The sequence below is a fragment of the Gymnoscopelus microlampas genome, assembly GCF_963454915.1.
Source record: "Gymnoscopelus microlampas genome assembly, chromosome: 23".
In the NCBI taxonomy this organism is placed as follows: Eukaryota; Metazoa; Chordata; class Actinopteri; order Myctophiformes; family Myctophidae; genus Gymnoscopelus; species Gymnoscopelus microlampas.
In genome coordinates, this window is record NC_139960.1 from 23,478,405 (window position 1) to 23,503,432 (window position 25,028).

The 25,028-nt window shown below is 44.5% G+C and overlaps 1 protein-coding gene across 5 annotated transcripts in view; it reads left to right on the forward strand.

Annotated features, from left to right (window-relative positions):
• nav3 (neuron navigator 3) overlaps positions 1–25,028 on the forward strand; it is a 370,769-nt gene that overhangs the window by 272,985 nt on the left and 72,756 nt on the right. For all 5 annotated transcript variants that reach the window (XM_084050457.1, XM_084050455.1, XM_084050456.1 and 2 more), the window contains 4 exons: positions 1,760–1,828; positions 9,264–9,406; positions 16,014–17,136; positions 21,620–21,735. In XM_084050457.1, coding sequence (XP_083906583.1) covers positions 1,760–1,828; positions 9,264–9,406; positions 16,014–17,136; positions 21,620–21,735 — 1,451 coding nt within the window. The remainder of the gene's footprint in view (positions 1–1,759; positions 1,829–9,263; positions 9,407–16,013; positions 17,137–21,619; positions 21,736–25,028) is intronic.

Sequence of the window (25,028 nt, forward strand, 5' to 3'; positions counted from 1 at the left end):
AACACGTTAAGCCCTATTGAAAAAGGTTCACCTAAATATGAAAATATGGGCTCCAGGGTTCAAGTGAACCAATGCAATCCTGGTAGCTGATTTTTAAATTTTTTTTGGTTTATTATTAGGTGAGATACCTGTATTTTTGTATTCTGTTTGGTAGATAAAAGTAAGGTTTTCTTTTGTTTAGTATCTTGTGGCCAATTTGGCCCATCCTGAGGTAATTGAATAAAATAATCCATTAATAATCTATCCCTATTTTGGGCATGTCCATTGTAGGCGGAAAGAAAAAAGAAATTGGAAAAGCAAAAATAGTAAAAAAAGAAAAAAGCAGATCTAGCAGATCACGATGCAATGTGTTGTAAGCTTGTAGATCTGCTATTTAAACGTATGCACCACAACCTTATGTGGCTATGTATTATTTAATGCTTAAGTGTTTAAGTAATTAATAGAATAATTGTTAAGTAAAATAATGAATAGTTGCAACCCTACTGGCATGAGACTACAAGCCCTGGACCTTGCAGTACACAGTGGTCAGGATGTGTTAATCTGTTGCTAACCATTGGCCATCAGTTAGTGCTTTCAATAGAGCTTCTGTTCTTTCAACTGGTGACAAACAGTGAGAAAGAGGCACATGCCTCTTCAAAATTACAATCATACTCTCTCACTCCCCCCCACACACACACACACACACACACACACACACACACACACACACACACACACACACACACACACACACACACACACACACACACACACACACACACACACACACACACACACACACACACGCACACACACACGCACACACACACGCGCACACACACACACACACACACACACACACACACACACACACACATAAACAGCCAGGCCACCTGGTTTCTTAACCTCTGATAGTTTATAGTATGTACAAGATGATTAAAGGCATCCATTTGTTCGTAAAACACTCTTTTGTTTTCTTTTTTCTCCGTCATGAGTAGCTTTACTATTTCCTGTCGAGCATGAGTCAAGAGGCCAGCCTAGAACAGCCAGCGTTAATTCTGCTCTGTCGTCATGACTCAGAGTGAGTGTTGTGCTGTAAATCGTGAGTCTGCTCGCTGGGTATTTCCTACGGCGCTCTCCTCGCGTTTTGCTCAGTTGTGGGTTTTTATTGAATCCGATTTGTGAATGATTTGTTGTCCTCTCATGTGATGGGGCCAACACAGAAAACTGATTTGGGAATCTGTGTTTTTGTTGTTGTTGTTATTGCTTATTGCTGTGAGGAAATCTTGGGGTGTTTTGACGTCAGCAGCCCTTTAATGAGTAGAAGGATGTTATGTCTTAGTTGTCTTAGTCACACGTGTGTGGTTTTGAATGTGTGTGGGCTGTCATGTGAACGGCATTAAAATTGACCGTCAAACATATGACTGTTTATGTCACCATGTGTTTTTTTTTTTCCTTAACTCACGCATCTCTCTTCACCTCTTCCTCCTCTCATCCCTTATTTGTCTCTCCTTCTTTCCCTCTTTTTAATTTCTCTCTCTCCCCATTCACCCTCTCTCTCTCCCTCTCTCTCTCTCTCTCTCTCTCTCTCTCTCTCTCTCTTTCTCTCTCTCTCTCTTCTCTCTTTCACTCTTTCACCCCCCCCCCCAATGCCAGCACTCACAGCTCTAATTGCATTAAGGGGTATCTGAAATGTGCCACAGTGTCAGTGTGAGTAGACTCCATCAGCGCTGTTGCTCTCATTTCTTATCTAACTCTCTGTCTGTCTCCATCTCCGCAGTCTCACAGTGCGATATGCCAGTCCTCCGGGCCACAGCGGAATAGGGTCACCACAGAAGAAGAACACAAGGTAAAAGCTACTGCAATACATTCCAGAGCATTCCTTCCTTTGACTCGGAGAGTGTTGACTCACTGTGTACATTTATGTCAGTCCTATATATAAATATGTCTATATAAACTGTACTTTGCTTCACACAGCAACGAGACTTCATCTTCACCCCAAGGTTTTGACAGTAGTGTCTTTTGGGCTTTGAATAGTGTTATTCTGTGAACTAGATTGTGCAGCAAGCTCTATTTTATGTAGTGTCCCGGTATGCAGCATTTTGCTGAAGCTGCCACTAAAGACGCTAATAGAGCTCATATAATGACACACTCTGTGTTGCCAAGCGTCGGCCGCAGACCTCATCAGCTCCAAGGTGTCATGTGTGGGCCGTGAAATTGAAAACTCAGGATTAGGGGGGCTACTTTAACAAAGCGGGTGTGCGCACGCACGCACACAGTTTAACAACACTGAACACACACACACACACACACACACACACACACACACACACACACACACACACACACACACACACACACACACACACACATACATAATGTACACGTACACACATACACGTACACACATATGCGTTATGCAGTGCAGTTGTCTGACACTAGCAGCGTTTGTCTCTCCTCAGAGGTGATGGAAACCTGCGTGTTTGCAAATAGTTGCTCACCAGCCCCCACCAAGCAATGCCAGATATGCTGCAGGCATCAGAGACAAGCCAATGGGTGGCATGGCATTCGCTATCAGCATCACTCACAACCAGACTCATGCTTGGTATTTCACCAAAATAGCTCATCTTCTTATAGAGACAAACATACACACGCGCACGTCTGCATGCACGCAAGCACACACGCACGCACAGTACACACCCCCTCATGTCATGTTTGTTTCGGGGAGTGGTAGCAGTTTTAGAATTCCTGTGCTGCCGTCTGATTCGACATTTATAGAGCTCTCATTAGCGGACTGTTTTCGCCGACCCGCCGTCTGAGAAGTTTGGTTGTTGTGAATACCCCCTCCCCTTCGTCTCTGCCTGAAAGCAACGCAAACTTGTGGAGGGAGACCATTAATGTTTCTAAAATGAGAAAACAATTGATTGGCGCGGGCGGTGGAGGTGTTTGGCATTAGCGTTGGTTTCCTCTGTGTGCTGCTGGCCAGTCATTCATCTCCTGTGCTTGTGTTCCTCTCTCTCTCATTACCGTGTGTTAATGGAAGTGGCCTTACACACGCTGATCCCACCGCTGCACCAAGGATGATTTCATTTTTTTGGGGGGGCGGTGTAGCCGCCCCTATAAGTGGGGTTGGGACACCTCATTAGTACACCCTTCGCTGTACTGTGATTGGCTCATACATTAGTACACCCCTACATTAGTACACCCCTAGCTGTACTGTGATTGGCTGACTCTATTGGCTGACTCTATTCAGCACTGTGATTGGCTAGCGAGACACATGATGAAATGAATAACCTATACATAGGACTATGCACTTTTTAAAAAAAAGTTTTTTGTTGCCAGACCCAAAGGGTATGGCTTACACGAGGCTCTGTATCTGTTTCGTCCATTCATGGGCATGTCCATTTGTCCTTAGGTCCCAGCCAGAAAAGTCTGTCCCCCTGTCGTCCATACATGGGCATGTTTTGTACCTGTTTTTTCCATACATGGGCAAAAAACATGGCCCCGTCCGTCTGTCCTTAGGTCGCAGCCAGAAAAGTCTGTCCCCCTTTCGTCCATACATGGGCATGTTTTGTACCTGTTTTCTCCATACATGGGCAAAAAACATGGCCCCGTCCGTTTGTCCTTAGGTCCCAGCCAGAAAAGTCTGTCCCCCTTTCGTCCATACATGGGCATAGACACAGGCTGACACGTCATGTGAAGTCCGGCTTAGCCTGGGTCTGGCAGAACCAGGTCTCCTGGTCTTTTTTCTTGTTTTTTTAAGTGAGCTTCCATCACTGTGATGACCACTGTGATGACCACGGGTGTGATTTTTTTTTGTTGCTTGAAAGCCGTATATGGGATGCTTTGTGCGTATGTGTGTGTGTGTGTACATCTAAACTTGCATGTGCATGTATGTGTATACAGTAAAATCCATTTGTAACTCTGAGAGTGAACAAAATGTAACCAAATTGACCAAATGGACAGGACAGGACACCGTTGACTAGCGTGGGAGGTCAGCCATCCTAAGTGAAGCCAGGATCTATAATCAGTGCCAGCCATCAAGCAAAAAGCAATAAGTCCCCTTAACGTCACACTGAGCTGCCCTGAGCACACTTGGCCTGGGTTAGCCTGCTCTAATGAAATTAATCCAGCCAGACGGGGATTTCTGAGGGGGTTCACAGATTGATGTGTAAAAATACAGATCATATTCTGTCCCCTGTAAAGGACAATGCAGGATACAGAATTTGTTGTATTAGATTATTGGCCGGGGTCAGGTTGGAAATTATTGCTTTGTGTAAGCTGATATAATTCACAGAGATCAGGGAATAGAAAGTCAGTATCCTTTGGCTTTTAAATAGGTTGTAAAGTATTTGATTTGCTGTGCGGGACTACCTTTGGGTGCGAATCCATGTGTTACCGTGAGGGCACCCCAGGGGTAATTTGTATCACCAACTAAAATGTTATAAACATAATAAAATGTGGATTCAATTTATTACTTCACACATACTTCTGCATATGATTTGATGAGAAGTCCTCGATTTTATTGCTGCCTGTTTTTCTCGTTCTTCTGCTCAGCAGGTGTGAGAGGACAACGCAAAGTGGCAGGCTTGTTGCTTCTATTAAACCATCAGAAACAGCAGTAGTTTTACAGATATCTTTAGGGCTAATAATAAACTTTAACACACTGGGCATCTGCTTCGTCAACGGCTAGCTTATTAAACCACATGAACCCTATCTTTTTCTGGATATGTCATATTCTGGGTATAATAGACAAAAATAACATTTGGGCATATCATAATAGGCAAAAATAGACAAACATTCGACAAAAATAGTCAAACATTTGGGCATGTCATAATAGGCGAAAATAGACAAACACTTGACAAAAAACAGACTAATTATTATTATTATTATACTATTTGGCAAAAAATGTCAAAACGTGTTGTGAGCTTGTAGATTGGCAGTTTTTGCCATTGCTGTACAACAAAGTATATACTATAGGGTTAAGTGGTTAAGAATAAACAACAACTGTGAGCTTCGCTTGTGAGCCTTCATTGGTATGCAGCCTTTCTTCAGCAGGGGGCGATGTTTGACAGCTTGTGGGCCTTCTGCCAGCCCACCGCTACCTGTCCACCATGATAATGGCTTTGAGGAAGCCTGGGTAATTGGTCTGAGTGCAGTGTGAACACTGCACACACCACACCACCCTGCTGAGAAATGTGCCGTATGACTCAGCTCAGCGCCCTCTTGGCTCACTGTCACGACCCCCGCACGCCCGCTCGCACGTGCACACATGTATGTACGCACACGCACGCATGCAAGCACGAACTCAAGTATCTATGCAAGCAGTGTGTTTGTGTGTGTATACAGTATGTGCTATACTACTATTGTATGTTGTTACACTTTTCATGCTGTTTTCAGGACGTTTCCACTTCTAGAAATAGCTAGAGCAGGATAATCACGGTGTCCAATGTCAATGTGTGTGCTTATACACACACACAAACACACACACAAACACAAACACACACAGTTACGCTCTTCAGTTTCCGTGGCATTTTCAGGTACAGTACATATGTAGAGATTTTTCCCCCTTCTAGAAATAGCTAGTATAAGCACTGTGTCTAATGCACACGTACGCACAAACTCTCTCACACACGCACACACACACACACACACACACACACACACACACACACACACACACACACACACACAGGTAATGGGCTGAGCATGTGGCAGCTCCGTCTGTTCAGATCCGTGGTGGAGCCATGCTCCTCTCAGCCTTATCGCCATCCATCTTCTCTGCTTCTACACACAGTGCAGCGGGACGCACAAACGGCTGGAGAACCTGCAAAGTAATCAAGTTCACAGGCTCCACCCCCACATGAACCCTAGTGGGGCAAACATTTGCTGCCGTACTACAAGCTCACAGCGCGTCGCATTGCGTGTCGTGAGCTTGTAGATCAGCTATTTTAGACCGAAGACGTTTGGCGTAGAGGGGAAAAAAGGAGGGGGTCTAATATTGACCCCTGGGGGACTCTTGTTAACGAAGTATACAGGGTTTAAGTGGTTAACCGGTGAGGGTTCAGTGCAGCATTCTGAACCTTGAAATGTTTACTGCACTTATTGAACTGTAAGGCTTTGGAAAATCACATAATCATTGGCATCAAATGACAGTCAAATGTGCATGTACTATAAACAAGTTTGAGTTTGTTTCTGTGGGTTTTAGTGTGAGATTTGCATTGCGTCTGGCTTGTTTTCCTGTGTGTGCACAACTGCCTGCGTGCTCGCTTGCGCGTGTGTGTGTGTGTGTGTGTGTGTGTGTGTGTGTGTGTGTGTGTGTGCGTGTGCGTGCGCGTGCATGAGCGTGCTTACAAAGTTGAAATCAAGTTGAAAGCTTTCCTCCCCAGTTTCTGACTGACAGGCTTAAAGCCCTCGTTCCCTTTCTTTTCCTTCATCCTCTCTCTCTCTCTCTCTCTCTCTCTCTCTCTCTCTCTCTCTCTCCCCCTCTCTCTCTCTCTGAATTACTTGGATGGTTACTGCGGAGGTCCATCTGTCTCAGCCCAATCATTGCCAACACCAACCCTGGGCTCAGGGCCCACCTTTGGCTCCAGCTCATCTCAGGCAGTAACTCTGATCAGCATGAATATACTTTATGCATTCAGAGGAGAACGGAAGGGAACTTAACATATTGTTGCTGTCGGACAGAAACCTCTTATCTCCATAGGTTTCTGCCCGACAAGGCCTGTTTTCCTTTCCAAACAATGGAATGTGAAGCAGAACAGGCAGATTTTCATATTTAGATTTGGATTACTTCACATGTAGTTTATAGCTTAACAGATGAGAAGTGTACCTCGCTGGCCCCAGTATAGGCCATAGACTGCATCTCCAAAATCATTACTTTTCATGAAATAGAAAGAAGAACATGTGTTCCAGCGGATCCAGTGTAGTTACACTATTACATTACACATATTATTATTTAGTCACAAGCTTGTTAGCTTATTGGTTGAATATTTATAAAACCACAGACACACTTAACCACTTTCAACCTGGTGTCTCTATGTTGGGCTTGTCGTAATAGGCGAAAGATATAGCCAAACTACAAGCAAATGTGACACGTTGTAAGCTTGTAGATCTGCTATTTTCGCTACTTTTGTGAAAGACACTGTCATACAGACAAAGCATACCATAGGATTGTAATGTAGGAAACCGTAAAACCGTAAAAAGTTGAAATATGGGGAGGACACTGTGTAACAAGAGAGGGAATGGATTGAAGATAGTTACACAGTACAATCTAAAAGAGTGTTAGTTTAACATCCAGTACTGTGATGTGTAATGAATGTGAACTGAGGTCTGTCTAGCCCCGAGGAGAAGTTCATCACAGCTTGACGTGTGTGTTGCTGAAAGGAATGAAATGAGGCGCTGTAGATTGATTTTTCTAATTAACATCTTATGAACCTCGACAGCCGTCCGTGCTGCTGCGGGTCCCGTGGTGTTTTCAGTGGAGTACATCACTGTGTTTTATCCCCAGGGGCTGTTTTGATAGGTTGAGGATTCCATCCCGATACCCTCCCTCCTCCCCGACATCTTGGCTCCATCTGTGCCGCGATGACGGGTGACACATTCAGCATAGCGAATCGATTAGCTCCATAGAATCATCAAAACAATGTTTCAGCCAGACAGGCAGAGTTGTACTTACAGTATGCTGTTGGAATCACAAGACCAGCCCATGTGGATTTTGTGAATTTTGTTCTATGAGATACACAGGATTTGGGGAAGAAAAAAACAATCCAATCATGTGGATTTGATTGGACTTGTTTCCTATGTAGATCTCAGACTGTATGTGGCCAGCATATGACGTCGGTCATCTATGACGTGCACTGTGATGACCCCAAATTTGGTTCTCATCCCCATTGAATTCCATTATAGAATTCAAGTTACACATTTCAAAAGTAATGTATTATAAAACATACGTACTGTACGTGTTTGTCGAAAACATTGTGGAAGTTATTGTGCACAATAAATTTGGCACTGATGAAAAGTGACACCTTCAGTAGCACTAGTAGGCCTATGCTGATATGACAAAACTTTTTCCTGTTTGCTAATCCTTTTGGAGGATAAGACTATTTGTGATCTACAGAGTCTTCACAAAATAATGTTATCCAAACTTTCAACTTCAACATTGTCAAGTAGCACAATTGTTTTCTTCTGAATAATCACATTTGATTTGTAACAACCTGGATTTCAAAACTAGGTCTCTGCACGGGACAACATCACCTCCCAACAAACATCTTATCTACCACTCATCCAAAGGGTAATCCCCTTGCCTAAGAGAGGCATTAGACTTCTGGTCTTCAGCCAGGGCAACTCCACCAGTTGCTACACCAGCAAAATTACATCTTAGTGGAATTTAAGTAGAATGGCCAATACGTTCCAGGGCCACTAACCAAACAGTGGCTTCCTGGCTATGCTGAAGCAGAAGCACTGAAGGCGATCAGGGGTTAGCTTTCATCTGTGCTGATGGCATAATCCCACTGTTTAGAACAGACTGTCTGCATGTGACAGGGACTGAGTGACCCAACCTTGTTGTGTCAGTGTAGTGAAATTGTGTGAGCAAGGCTAATGTAATGACAGCATGCTCTAACTGCTTTCTAATGGGATAATGCTGTTAGCGTTCCCTGAGGACGAGACTGGCCTCCAGCTGGACCATGTGAAGTAAACATCCACCATCTGAGGGTCTTAGAGAGAGAGAGAGAGAGAGAGAGAGAGAGAGAGAGAGAGAGAGAGAGAGAGAGAGAGAGAGAGAGAGAGAGAGAGAGAGAGAGAGGCATACAATCAGAGAAGAGTGTTTATATGTGAGTGAGAAAGTGCGCATGGAAGAAAGAATGTGTGAGAGATGTGAAAACGGGCCATTGTTAGTGTGTGTGTGTGTGTGTGTGTGTGTGTGTGTGTGTGTGTGTGTGTGTGTGTGTGTGTGTGTGTGTGTGTGTGTGTGTGTGTGTGTCTGTCCTTGGTGTCCTTGTACATTCACACATTATTGGTACTGCATTAAAGAACCATGCTTCTGCAACTACATCTCTCTCTCTCTCTCTCTCTCTCTCTCTCTCTCTCTCTCTCTCTCTCTCTCTCTCTCTCACCTCTTCATCCATACATCCATACAGCCATTTTATTTCATTCCACCGATAAAGCATTGACAGCTCCTCACTCTGCGTTCTCTCCCTTGCAGCATCTCTCGCCCCAGCATCACTGGTCTCCTCTTCCACACACTTACAGGTGTACGTCTCTGTCTTCCTCTGCTCTCACAGATTACCGGGACCCTCGAGGGTTCCCGCTGCAGGCAGCGGGGCCTCCAAGAGTCCGGGCTCCTCTAACCTCAACCGGCGCAGCCAGAGCTTCAATAGCATAGACAAGAACAAGCCTCTGCAGTATGCCAGCGGCAACGACAGAGGTAAGGCTGTCAATGAAGTCATATCATACAAGAGGGAGTGCTGTTCTACTGTATTATCATATCAGCATGGCTGCGTTTGGGTCGTAGGCACAAGGCCTCTGGCCGAGTGCCGGAGGTAATGATGTTGAGTGGAAATATGGTACGATATTTAGGCATTTTTTCTGCTCTGTGTGTTCTGTCGTCATTAACGAATGCAGTCAATTATAGTGAATTGTGTATTTGCTTAATTAATCAGAATTTCATGTCCTGGTTTCAAAGCTTGAACTGTTAATAGTGTTCAATAGTGTTATTCCTTCAACTCCTTTCAAGACATATAAACCTAGGAGGTGGATTATAAAATTAAACACCAATTATTTCCTTGACAAACTCTGACAAGATGAAGCTGAAAGGCACAATCGTTTGAGTGTGATTGACATTGACAAAGATATACTGTAACCTATCAAATCCTCTTATGAGAATGTATGTGAGAAGGAATATTTCTGATGTATTCTCCTTTCTATCCACTTGGTGGCGCCACTTATCCAGAGAGTTGAGCTGACACATGCGGGGGAACTCGAGCACAAAATTCCCTTCTCTTAACCATTTTGCTGAATCATCCACAGTTATTTATTCCTAAGAGAGTTATAATGGATGCCATTATTCCAGGCAGCAGCACATTTGCACAGCTTGGCAAGTGCCATTTAAGAGCACAGAGTGATGGCTGACAGGCCAAACCAAGCAATTGGTCTCTTAAGCACAATAACGTGAGACTGTTAATTTTTATTTTATTTTTCTTAAAGGCCTCACAGTGGTTGAAATCAGGGTTGTGTGTGTGTGTGTGTGTGTGTGTGTGTGTGTGTGTGTGTGTGTGTGTGTGTGTGTGTGTGTGTGCGTGTGTGCGCGTGCGCGTGTGCGTGTGCGTGCGCGTGCGTATGCGTGTGTGTGAAACAGGTATACATGACTAAGCTAATCTACAGACTGTAGATGGACATGGACACAGACTACTGGTACGGCGACTGCAGAAGACAGGTCTCTTCAAAGCGGTGTCACGCATCAAAAATAGCAGATCTATAAGCTCACAGCTTGTAGATCTGCTATATTTGGTACACGACAACGGCGCGTAACTAAGTATAAATCAGGCCTAAGAGCAAAGCCAAACAATTAGCAAAGTGCTGCCTGTCTGTATGGACGAGACTGTACTTCCTGTATCCATAAGTAAGATATACTTTACATGTGATGAATGACCCTGTATACCGATGAGCTACTGATTTTTATTGTAATGTTTATAAATCTTTTTGTTTCTTTACTCCTGCAACAAATGCTAAATTAAGTTGACATCAAGGCATCATTTAAGACTGACTGCGGATTCAAATAAAGCAATCACACGTGTGAGTTAGAGAGAGACTGAGCACATTACGAGAAGATGCATACATGTGTGGGTGGTTGAGGGTGAGGGATAACAGTGAGAAAAGAACCTAGAGACAAAACGATTGACGATAAGAAACTGATTCTCTTACCTCTAAGTACTCCCATTGATCAGTGGCGCTTGATCCATTGATCCTGTAATATGCACACATCAATGACCAGTGGTAGTCGAGGGGTTTTGTCACAGCAGAGGCCCGGGAGACAGTAGAGAGCATGTTACAGCAGATGCTTCACAGTCTTCTTATTTAGTGGGGTTTAACCCAATCTCCATATACTGTAGCTCTTTTGATAATTAATTTAGAAATATGTTTACATATTGGTTTTTCTTCTTTTTTAGCGGCGCTAGCCGCTCCGGATATTAGCCCTCTATACCTGGCTTTTGCGTCAACGTTCTGATTGGTCAGGCCCGCCAAGGTTCTGATTGGTCAGGTCCGTCAATGTTCTGATTGGTCAGGCCCGTCGAGGTTCTGATTGGTCAGGCCCGTCGAGGTTCTGATTGGTCAGGTCCGTCAACGTTCTGATTGGTCAGGCCCGTCAAGGTTCTGATTGGTCAGGCCCGTCAAGATATTAATATTGAAACACATATCTATGACAAAATGTATCAAAGGCGCCGCTACCTTCACACAGGTGTGATTTTTACTATTTATTTTGAACACTGGATAGGCTGGAAGTAAGACCATGATATATGTCAAGTGCATCCTGGTTAGTCATTTTGGATGTGTTTCCTGATGATTACTAAATACTGCCTGAAGACCAACCTTGGTTCCAGTGTGATAAGATGCTTGGTGCTGGAGCATCGTTGCAGGGAAAAAGGAAACAATGTTTTGGTATAAAGATCGTCTGCAGGAAAATGTCAAAGAAAGTTCAGCCATGTAGCCAGACCTTTTTTGGGTGGTCGAAAATCCAGAGTAGAGTTAAATAATGAAGTCGGGGACGGGTCCCTAGTGGCTCAGCCAGTTAGGCATGTCTGCCCTCTGTCTCTGCCCCTGATTGCCTGTCTCTACTCTATCCTATCGGAAATAAGGCATAAAATTGCCCAAAAAAAGACTAGATAAAGACACCAAGGCGATAGCCATGTCCTGAGGTAATGAAAGTCACAGCCCATGTTGACTATAGCTGCCACTGTTTACACAAGTGATTTATTGGAAGTATGGTATTAGTCAACTATTTGTGGGAATCAGGTGGTAACAGAGGAATTCCTAAGCCTAAATATTACTTTTGCAAGTTGTATTCATGACATGCTCACCGAACATTACTGTTTCCATTGTTTCGGTCATTTCTGGCAAGCGACATGGTCGTATGATGATAAATAGACTTTGAATCGAGACAAACAAATAGTACATGACCTGTGAGAATGTGTGTTTGCACGTGTGCTTGTGTGTACAATTGTTGCGTGTGTTGTTTATATGCAAATAAGTGCATGTGTGTGTGTGTGTGTGTGTGTGTGTGTGTGTGTGTGTGTGTGTGTGTGTGTGTGTGTGTGTGTGTGTGTGTGTGTGTGTGTGTGTGTGTGTGTGTGTGTGTGTGTGTGTGTGTGTGTGTGTGTGTGTGTTCGTGCACATGTGTGGGTATGTTAGCAGAGGGTCAGTCCACCACTGCCCAGGAGAATTGACATTTCATTTCTCGCCGGCTGAAGTAAAGCTGGAGACTGTTGCTATGGCAACGGCAAGTCACTATGTGACGAAGGGCGGTGGCACTGTGAAACGGCCATAGGGCTACCGCCTTATCTTTAAAGACAGGGTTAATTTACAGGACGCACACACACACACATTTGTATTACTATACTTGTGAGGACATCCAAATTTAAGGACGTCATCTAAAATAGCCGAAAATTGCTGAAAATCTACAAACTCACAAGGCCTCACAGCATGACGCGTTGTGAGCTTGCAGATCTACTATTTTCCGGTGCATAACACTGCCGCACAGCTAAGTGTAAATCAGACATAACTCTAACCCCAACCCCGAAACCTAACCTCTAAATGTCAAATCCTATCCATAACGACAACCTGAATCTTTTCCCCATTGTAAGCGTAACTCCCCAAATCTGTTCTAACCACAAAACAACCATTTTTTGTGAGGACCAGGAAAATGGTCCTCACAATATCTATTTCTTAAATTCAACTATACTTGTGGGGACATTTGGTATAGTAATACAACTACACACACACGTGCGCGTGTGTGCGCACATACACACACACATACACACACACACACACACACACACACACACACACACACACACACACACACACACACACACACACACACACACACACACACACACACACACACACACACACACACAGAAACACACACATAAACACACAGACATGCGAGCGCATGCACACACACTGCTGTCTTGACACACACACACACACACACACACACACACACACACACACACACACACACACACACACACACACACACACACACACACACACACACACACACACACACACACACACACACACACACACACGTACGTACCCACACACAGACATACTCAATCTCCCAAACTCAACATAATCTCATTCATTGCCATTCATAATCTTATCAGAAATATTAGGCAAGGCACACAGCCCAAGGAATGCAAATGAGTCATGTAATTTCTTTTGCGCGTAATTAGCTGATTCTGTGAGGGCCAAAACCCCTGTCAGCGTTGTAGATAAGAGCTGAATGCCAATAGAAAGCACTCAACATCCATGACGTATAAGATGAGGCCCATGCGGACGTAGAGAGATGTATGTCCTGTTCAACGTGTCGCTTTTGACCGCCTCTCTCATGCATACAAACACACAAATTCTCTCCTACTGAATGGTGCCCGAGACAGACAGGTTAACAGGCATGGTTTAAGGGCGTTTTCTTGTGTACAATTGCCCCAATTGGAACAAGTCCGAATTTTGTGTATATTCGCATATTCGCCGGTGTGTAAACGCCTTTACTCTCGGGATTCGAATCCGGGTCTCCCGTGTGGGAAACCACATTTTTACTCCTCAGGCAAGAGAGGGAATCCTTGCATGGTCACCAGATATATTGAGTTTATGAGCTTCAGCCTGGGCTACTTGTCAACCAGTGGCTATAGCACCCTCCTGACTGCCTATGCCCAATTGTGAACTGGTAGATCTGCTCTTTTCGTACATCGCGACACCATCGTACATCAAAGTATATGAATCATGCTTAAAGGGGCTCAAATCCTCTTTATCTTAAGGGTGCTGTGACATGTATTTCTGACAGTATCATAGGTCTCTCTCTCTGTGTGTCTCTCCCTCACGTTCCCTTCTTCCTATATGCTCCTTGAAGCGCATTACATACTACTATAACAGTTTTTTGGACTGAGATTCTATAACTGTGTGTGTGTGTGTGTGTGTGTGTGTGTGTGTGTGTGTGTGTGTGTGTGTGTGTGTGTGTGTGTGTGTGTGTGTGTGTGTGTGTGTGTGTGTGTGTGTGTGTGTGTGTGTGTGTGTGTGTGTGTGCGCGCGGCAGAGACAAAGAGTGAGCGAGGGAGGAAGCGGAAGAGTGAAAGGATTGATGATGGTCAGGGTCCAGAAGACATGAAAAGTGAGGGCTGGGAGAAGGTCAACGCTCAGTGGCTTACGCCACATTTATCTCACACAAATGATGAATGAGTGTGTTTGTGTGTGTGTGTGGGTGTGTGCGCGCAACCACTGTTGAGGAAGCTACTTTGTCAATAGTTCCTAATTAATCTACACAGAAAATAGATAAGCTACAGCAGTAAATGTACAAATCTTAGCTCGAAGTGTCAAAAAAGAAGAATTCATGAAATATGTTCAATGTTGTCAGAAAGTAAACAAACTACTATTTTACAACTTATATTTAGACATCGTTGAGCTGTGAAATTGTCACTTAAGTTATTTTGAAATTACGCATGATTGATGGCTGTGCATTTATTGTACTAAAGATAAAAAACTAAATAAATCAACTCACCCATGGGAATATAAGGTATGTATCCCATATCTGCCCTCGCTTCACTATCGCGAAGAGCAATAAAAAACAAACAAAATCAATGTGTTTAAATCCAGTCAGCACGTAACAAAAGCCAGCAATTAGATGAAAGTCTTCCCACAGGGGGCGCCATGCTGCAGCTCTAGATTAGCCGGTAAGGCATTAGCATTTTTACAAAGGAGATGATTTGTCTGCTGCTGCCCTGCTATTACCAGAGGAGAACTTAACAGTTGGGGAAATCAATCGGCGAGGCAATTTTCTGCCTGGGTGCACTGCAGTCTGCACTGCGATCTCACTACAGCTGAGTGGTGTCACCAACTGTACTGTCCTGTCCCCTGGATCATGAGAGAGGTGGGGTGCATGGGTAAGGATGCAAGGATGCAAAGCGAGAATAATGATAACTGGACTGGAAGACAGGGAAATGGGGAAGGAATGAATAGGATATATTGAATACATCTGAGAGAATTAATAGAAGAAGTGTGTGTGTGTGTGTGTGTGTGTGTGTGTGTGTGTGTGTGTGTGTGTGTGTGTGTGTGTGTGTGTGTGTGTGTGTGTGTGTGTGTGTGTGTGTGTGTGTGTGTGTGTGTGTGTGTGTGTGTGTGTGTGTGTGTGTGTGTGTGTGTGTGTCAAGACAGCCCAGACTGCACCCGTTTCAAGCATTGCAACCAAGTCCTGGCAGATAACTGTAAAACACTAGTACCACATTTTCTCAGTCCCACAATACAAAGTGCACCGTGAATCTATTCTTACATCTGCGTGTTACATTATCATTCCCTCTGTAATTGGCACCTGCCAGTTTGTGTGTAGTCTGTGAAGTGAAGACAATTTGTGGTCACTTGTCCTGTGATGCCTGTCCCTCTCCGATGCACCATACAAGTGAGCAAGAGACACATTTTGTATGTATAGTTACTGAAACTATGACTAGTTTCTAACCTCTAAATGTGGAAAGGTGCGCTCGATAGGTGTAGTAACAATGGTTTTCTTTTTATCTGACTCATCTTCGCTGTCAGTATTCTGTCAGTGGGGAATACAGGCTGAACTTTTTTCCTCCCACTCAAGTGAAGTACGATTCACATCTTGGAGACGTTCACTGAGCTCAAGGTCTAATAAACTGTACTGGGATATAGCATAGTGCATCAGTTGTTATTATTACTTGTAAATGTGCTCTTGTTCACTTGACGGATTCAATGCAGTAACTGTAACCCTTTCCTGACCATCCGCTGTCTCTCATGTGTAGATTCCGTGAGGGGCATCCCCATGCCTTCTGGCATGAACGGTAGCAATGGCGGTGGCACAGTGCCCACCAGCCTCAGCGGGCAGCAGCTGGCCTCTGCCATCCCCTCGCCCACTGCCGGCAAGTCCTGGCGCAGCAAGTCCATGAACCTCAAGCACAGCGCCACCTCGTCTATGCTGGCGAGCCCCACGCACTCCCCCTCACCCACGCCTCCTCCACAGGCCTCCGACCGCCTCCGGCCACCCATGACGGAGGGGCCCAAGGCGGGTTCGGGCATCGCCGGCGGAGGCCCCCCCCAGAGATCCATGCTGGAGAAGTTTCGCCTCATCAACCCGCGCTCAGCATCACGCACGTCACCCTCGATGGCAGAGATGGCACTGCAGGAGGAGGACGACCTGTCGGAGTATGGCGAGGAAGGGCTGACCCCCACGGGGTCGGTATGCAGCAGCAGTAGCAGCTCTACGGCCAAACAACACACAGCCACCAAAACAAACACAGCCTCGCTCACCGCACCGGGCAAGACCTCCTCTTCCTCCAAGGCAAACGGCAGCAAGTCCCTCACCCCACCCAAAGACAAGGACGACAAGAATAAGTCTTGCAAAGCCTCCAAGGCCGGCTCCCCGCCCAAGGAGGAGCGAGAGTCTCTGGCCGAGACGGGCAAGAAGACGTCCAAGATCGCAAGTCTCATCCCCAAGGGCGGCAATAAGGCCTCGGCGGGGAAGAAAGAGAGCGCCACCCCACCGGTGTCCAGCGGCATTCCCAAGCCAGGACTCAAAACTCCCTCTGCCAGCACAGCCAAGCCCCAGGCTCAACCTCAGGCCCAGGCGCAGACCCAGACCGCACTGAACAACAGCGGCAACATGCGGACGGGGGAGGGGGAGAAGGTCAAGCTGGCAAAAGGTGGACAGGGAGGGAGCTTCTACATGCAGCGCTCCCAGGGGGGTCTGGAGGGCCGACGGACCAGCATGACGTCCTCCACCAGCACCTCGGCCCTGTCCGGCTCCGGCGGGGTGATCGGTGGGGGAGGGGGAGGAGCAGTGCTGGCAGGTAACGGAGTAGTGCAGCTCCCCCAACAGCAGCAACACAACCACCCCAATACTGCCACCGTCGCCCCCTTCATGTACAGGTGAGACTGGCATCTACAGTATGTAGTTTGTGTGCGTGTTTGTGTATTGCAGTACAGTTTCAGAAGTAGCTAAGAAACATAAAGCTGACAGACATTTTCCAGTAACAACTGACCAAATGTCTACTTGTTCATTGTTCATTGTGCATTCTATATTGTCTTCCAAATTGATTCTAAAACACTCCATTTTACGGGTATTTAGGACACCCTACCCTAGTACCAGAGGAGGCCTTTTTCTTAGTATCTGAACTTTAAAGTATATACTTTAGAGATTCAAGACTTTTCTGCCGTCGTTTAGACTTTTGGATGAGTCTCTGTTTCATGTGGAGTGTTCATTTAATTCTGAGTGTCAAAATGGACCCTTAGGGTCCATACATTTTTATTTGACTCTGTTCTTTAACCACCCAAATCCAACACATTGATGACTATTCATGAGTGTCATCAAAGAACACATTCAATCTTATCTGCACATTAATTGTGGTGCACTAGTTAATCTTCGCATCTCTTAAACACCCGTTGCTCTATTCGGCAGGGAAATTATTAGCTGACAATTATTATTCCACCAGCCCTTCCTCTGACATTTTGTTGAGAAAATGCAGGGGTATACACCAATGGTGAAACTCTGAGAAATGTGTGTGTGTCCGTGAGTGTTTGAGAGTCAGCAGGGTCACACTATAGATTCAGCTCCTCATTACGCCAGCTACAGTATAACAGAAGACAGAGACTCTCTCCATACCTCCACCACTTTATTCTACACACACACACACACACACACACACACACACACACACACACACACACACACACATGCACATCGGCTTGTTCAAAGAGACGTACACTCTGTAGACGTAAACATTAACAGTCGTGTGTGCGCCGCGAGCACACACAACGACTACTCCTATTGATCAACTGTGCCTCCCACCACCTCCATATGGGCATACACACAGCGACTCAGTGAGTCACTGCTGCCCACCACTTGAAAAAATCTTCCTATTAAATTCTCTGTGTGTTGGAAATCTTTCATGTCCGGATGTCACAGCTATGAAGACATGACGTTTTCTTTCTAAAGAACTAGTGCCCATGACCCAAATATGCAGATGGAATCCAACGTCTAAGAACAACGTCGATGGGAGACATTGCATTACCTAATATACATTGGGGTAATTCAGAGAGGAGATCAAATGTTAGGGTGTGAAGTAGAACTTTTGGGTTCATTGTTGCATGTGGTCTTCTCAGCTCACACAAGGAGGATGTGCCCAGAGGATCTCGCTGTCAGGACCAATCTTCCCCTCTGACAGCAGAGGTAGGAACAGAGAGAAAGCGAAGTCATAGAGATAGCTGAGATGACTTTGTCCTTTGAGTGGCAGAGAGCTAAGAATCCCATTAACGAGGCCTAATCCTCATCCGTCTCCCTCTTTCTCTCCCATTCTGTCTAACTCTCTCTTTGTCACTCTCTGTTTGCCCATCCCCCTCTCTGTCTGTCTTTCTGTCTGTCAGTCTGTCTGTCTCCTCTCAAATTCACATTTCAAAGCTTTATTGACATGACAGATGAGAAACATATATTGCCAAAGCAGAACAGAAGATAATTCACATTAGTAAATAATTAGCAATACAAATGTAATAATGTGCAAATATCATCATCAAATAATACAAAGTCATTAAATAACAATGACAATTTGTCTATAATGTATTGACAGGTGTTGCAAATGGTGTAAGGTAACTAAGTACATTTACTCAAGTACTGTACTTAAGTACAATTTTGAGGTATTTTTACTTGAGTATTTCCAATTTTCTGTACTTTTACTTCTACTCCACAACACCTCAGAGGCAAATATTATACTTTTACTCCACTACAATATTTGAAAACTTTAGTTACTTACTTTGTAGCCGATCTACAAGCTCACAATGAGTCGCAATGCAATGCTATTTTCAAAAGATTATTATACATACATATGCAATGAGTACTTTCTACTTTTGGTACTTAAAGTGCATTTTGATACCAATACCTTTGTGCTTTTACTGATGAGTATGAATTTGCAGCATATAGGCACAAATACTGTGGGATACAGCCGTGGCTCCTAACCATCATAGGGTAACCTAAAAGGGACCTGTTTGTCCCATTCCTGTTTCACTCACATGTTTGGGTACTTGCCTCCTCCACCTCCTGCTCTTCCTCAACCTCCTGTTCTTCACTGGAGGATGACTCTCCTTGTTATGCCACCAATCAGCACTGCACTTAGCTGAGCAGCATCCTGCTGTGCAGCAATTTACCATCATTTCAGGCCCAATTAAGCATCCTTGTGTTTCCTCTCTCTCTCTTTTACTCTCCCCCTTCTCTCACATCTCTTTCCCTCTCCATTTTATTTCCCTTTCCCTCTCTCTCCTTTTCTCTCTCTCACTAACTTTTTTCCTCTTTCTCTCTCCCCCCTCCGTGTTTCTCTCCCTACCCTAACCCCTCTCCCCCTCTCCCCACTTGTCCTTACTTCATCTCTCTGATCAGTATGGATGTGAAGGTGTGTTGCAGTGAGCGTGCAACATTGATTTGGGTTCCTCCTACACAGTGCTGTAGGCAGAGAGAAGGTGTTGCAGGGCTGCAGTCTGCTGCGTCAGTAATCATCTGTTCTGCTTCCTCGTGCCCTGGACTTAACCTTTCTGCCTCTGCAACAGCGTTACAATTGATGATAAAAGCAGTGCTGTGTCCATTTAAATACAGGCGCACACACGGGCTCAACTGTGCGTCCCTCTCTAGTTTGTTGTTTTTATTTTTTATTTTTTTAACTAATGGTGTATGGCTGCCTCTGCAACCAGCAATGCATTAAGACTGGCAGGAATTTAACTCTTTGTAATCCCAAAATACAAAAAGAGACAAGTTTGCTGTAAGCCATTTGTGACCATTAGGGGTACAGAGGACACAACATACACACTAAACCCGGTGTGGTGTAAATTGGCTCATAATTAAACGGTAATAATCTGACGTCATTAGTTGTGTTGGTGTTGACAGTTTTGATCGGCTTCGAGTGGGCATTTAATTTACTACACAGCATGAATAAAATGCTAATTGCCTCCCGTAAATGAACCTCTTTAACCTGTCTAGCCACCTCCTGTCACAACGTTTCCTCTGCCAGTATGCATGTATTTCTCCCAGTCTTTGCCATTCTACAGCGTTGAAAGTAAGACCGCTTGGGGAAAACAGACTTTCACAGTAGCTGAAGTCATTGCCTGAGGTTGCGGCTGGGTTTGGAAGCCAATTTTTATCTGCAGCAGTGCAGGTGGCTGGGGAAAGGCTTTCTAGTGGAGAGGGAGGGGTGTGTGTGTGTGTGTGTGTGTGTGTGTGTGTGTGTGTGTGTGTGTGTGTGTGTGTGTGTGTGTGTGTGTGTGTGTGTGTGTGTGTGTGTGTGTGTGTGTGCGGTGCACATTATTCATACCTGCATGCCAATTTGTATGGAATTTGTGTGTATCATGTGTGTGCAGTGCACATGCATACCTCCATGGTAATGTGTGTGTGTGTGTGTGTGTGTGTGTGTGTGTGTGTGTGTGTGTGTGTGTGTGTGTGTGTGTATGTGTGTGTGTGTGTGTGTGTGTGTGTGCGTGTGCGTGTGTGTGTGTTGTGCCCAGGTCTGTGTCTCTAACCTTGTTGTTGTGGGCCAGTCAACAAACACTGTAGCGGGTTTAAGATTTATCTGATGCCATTGGGCTTGATAAAGAGCGAGGGATGGAGAGAGAGAGAGGGAGGGACAGAGGGAAGGAGGAAAAGAGTGAGTGGCGAGGCAGGGAGAGAGGAATGAAGCACTGGGCCGATGTGGATGTGGCACGTGGATTTAAAAAAGACATACATTTCATACACAAACATTCCTGCACACTCACTCATACATGCAAACCCATACAGAGACCCTTGAGTGTTAATTTAAAGGATCCATTTGGTATCACATTGAGGACTTTACTGTGTAATGTGTGTATTCATTGGGTCCGGTGAAGAAAAGCAGCTGCCTTTCGTATGTTATCCACTGTTTAGTTGGTTAACATACGTTTAGTTGCCTGGGGTTCACCCAGGGCTCTACAGCCTAATAGATCCGCTAGTATTTCCCTCTACACCAAATCTCTCACTAGATCGCTGATCTACAAGCTCGTTCACAAAATATTGACCCCAGAATAGGGACACCAGGGTTCATAAAACCACAGTACCATACAGAGACAGCAGTGGACATGAGACAGTAAACCTCCACAACTTAACTCGGTTCACACGGCCTGTGCTTTTTTACAGAGGTCACCTTTTTCCAACTCACAATAAATGGAATGTAACTGATGTTCATTGCACAAACAATGGCTGTTTTAAAGAAACATATACTAATCAATGCAATTTTTACTTTTTTTTATGCGTACGTACAGTACTGTATATATTGTTTGTGGCAGCAATACACATGAAACACTACTCTCCGCCAGTCCCTGAATAATGTTGTTTGTGTTTACTTTGCTTGCGTCCCCTCAGGACATTCTCAGAGAATGACTGCACGACGGTGGCCCCAGCAGACCCCTGTCTCAGCCCCACTAAAGGAGAGCTGGTCTACAGCAAGACAGCCAAACAGTGCCTGGAGGAGATATCAGGTAGGTCAACGTTTGTACTGTATATCGTCGCTGTCGGCCGGAAACCTTGTATGGTCAAAACCATTACTTTTCAGGAAATAGAAAACATGTCATAAACATTTTCCATAATAATTTCCATAATTAAAAAGAAATGCTATAGCAAATGTACAAGCTCACAACATGTCGCGATGCAACGTGTTTTCACTGTAGATCATCTATTCTTGCTTCTTTAGCGCAACACTGTCATGCGACTAAGTATAAAGATACAAGGTTATTGCCTGCCAGCGACAATATGTAAGAGTTATGTGACTGACTGTTGTGTTGATGAATGTGTTGAATGTGTAGGCTACATTGGTTCGTGTTAGCATCTTATCTTATCTTATCTTATCTTATACTTATAATATTGAGAAGCGTCCTTTATTTATCCGTTCGCCCCTCACGGCACACCAGTAGTGTAATTGTCTCCAAACTTTGCACAAATAAGTCATGGTGTTAGGACAGTGAATAGGCTAGCTTTCATGCTTTTAAGTCCCATAACTTTGTTTTGGTTTACTTTGATTAAAAGTACAACAAATCATAGTAAAATCTTCAAAAAGTAATCCCCTGAATTTGTGGGGTGGGGGTTATGGGAGTGGGGCCACTGGGGGGGTATGGAGATGGGAGAGTTGTGTGTGTGTGTGTGTGTGTGTGTGTGTGTGTGTGTGTGTGTGTGTGTGTGTGTGTGTGTGTGTGTGTGTGTGTGTGTGTGTGTGTGTGTGTGTGTGTGTGTGTGTGTGTGTGTGTGTGTGTGAGAGAGAGAGAGAGAGTGAGATTGCAATGTAAACCACTGCTTCACACAATGAAAGGAAAAGGTCAGGATTGACAGGTGAAGGGAACGATCTGTGGCCTTTGTTTGTGCCCTAACAGACCAATCACACTCCATTACACTCTCACCACACCGCGTCTTGTGATGGCAATGGTTATCTATACAGAATTGTGCATTCTGCTGTTAAATCACCACATTACAGCACAGGTTAGAGGGAATAGGAGAGGAGAATTAATCAAATTTCATTTTTAGCGGCGCCGCTCTATACCTAAATAGAGAGCGGATCCTGCTCTATACCTGACTTTGTCCGTGTTCGAGAGTTCACCGTCAACGTTTTGATTGGTCAGACCCGTCAACGTTCTGATTGGTCAGACCCGTCAACGTTCTGATTGGTCAGACCCGTCAACGTTCTGATTGGTCAGACCCGTCAACAAAGTGATTGGTCAAGCTTCACGTGACACATAGCTATAAACACATTATAAACACATATCGATGACATAATGTATCAAAGGCGCCGCAACCTTCACACAGGGTGTAATTTTTTTTAATTAATTTCAATTCAAATTCACTTCATTGTGACAGTTCAATCACTTTCAACATTACACCCCTCTTTTGGGCATGTAATTATTAACTTCACCATAGGGGGGCGGCAGCCAGAGGCTATGGCTATTTGAGGGTCCTTAACACAGAAGAGTTTGGGACCCCTTGCAGTGGACTGGCAGTGCTAGACTTGATCTCACATTTCCCTGTGCTGTAGTCTCATATTGCAGACTGGAATCCACTGTATTCAAACGATTGCATAAACATTTGATAATCTTGTTTGTTTGTTTGATGAAATCTTCGTAGTACATTGTTGTATGGGAAATTGCAACATTTGATAAAATGAGGAAATAAAATAACCCACCATTTGCTATTTGTGGTGTACTTTATATGCATTTTAATTTCTGACTGGGAGAGCCATTTCTGCTCCACTGCGCTTCAGTCTGAAAATGAAGCATGCAAAAGCAACCATATAAACATGTCCAACTACAAAAAGTGAGTGTTTGAAATGATCCACTATCAAAGAGAGCGGTCACTGCAGTCAGTCTTATTTTATACATCAAATGATGGCCTTTGTAAAAGCCACAACCAAGCCAAAATGTCTGGAATGTCATTGTTTTGACATCCCCAAACCTGTAATCACCCACTCTGTTGTTTGTGCACAATGTCCTTTGTGGTCACTCGGCGTCCGTTGAATTTCAGGCTTCACTTGATATCTTACTCTATTCTTCTTTCTTTTTTTATGGTCATATGGTTGTATTGGTCATTAGCTCCATTCACGATGGGTTTCTCTATAACTGTGGTCTGTGTCAAGTTGTCGGTTTGACCCTTTTGTCCGTTCCTTGTCCGGAATGCAAGCTTGTGGTTTACTTCTGTGGTTAGGAAGCCCTTCAAAAGGATACTTATGGTCGAAGGTCTGGATAAGGTTCTTGTTAAACTCCCAGCTGTACTAGCCTGCAAGGTTCCCCCTTCAGTCTATTCACAATTCACACATTCCTATTCAGAGATTAATTGAGTACTAATTGACATACTGTCTGTAATACAGGTATCCATTTGTAAAAGGCTTACAAATCCTCCTCTAACTTATCCAGTTGCGATCATCTTATCTTCATGATTGATGTGGATTTAATAGATTAATTAATTACGAGGTCAATCAGGTTATACTGCCTGAGAGTTTTTTTCCTCCACAGTTGGTGCACAGAAAATAAGGTTCTTGTTATACTGTCATGTTATACTGTCAAGCAAGTTTTATGTATAGAGCAAGTGCTGTGTTTTGTGCACTGCGTAGCAAGGAAAAACACTGTTACCCTGAACAGACCCATTAATAATTGTACCATAATAACACTGATATTTTCCACTATCTGTGACATGCACAATCTGTTGCATCTCCAGGCCAGCCATCTTCATCTTTAGCCCATAGACTGTATCAATGCAACATGATAATACTTCTGTTCTTCTATTAGCATGAGATAGAATAACCTGATAAGACAAGAGATGCCAGTCCCCTCAGCCAATGACAGTTAGAATCACCGTTATTATGGTTGCTGGGGCAACTGCTGCCATTGACTCTCACTTACCAGTGAATGGGATTATGGGATGAGTGGTTGACAGCTGTAGGTAATAGTTGTGCGGCTTAAAGCCATAGGTTTTTGTTGTTATCGTCTTGTTGATGCCATGTTCTTGCTAATTGAAGGTAGGCTGTGTTGCTTGTTGGCACGTACGCTGGTGACTAGCTTAGCGTGGCGAAGGCTGCAAGCTCACAGGTGCACTGTCCAAACAACTCAGTGTCACACTGACAAACAGAGCAAAGAGGGGGGGATAAAAAGAGGAATAATGAGGGACCTTGGAAGGAAGGAAAAGACGGAGAATGTAATGTGCGCGAGGCGCGCAGAGAGAATGAGAGAGAGGGAGAGAGAGAGAGGGAGAGAGAGAGTACCGCAGCGTGCAGGCTGAACAGAACAGGCGGACC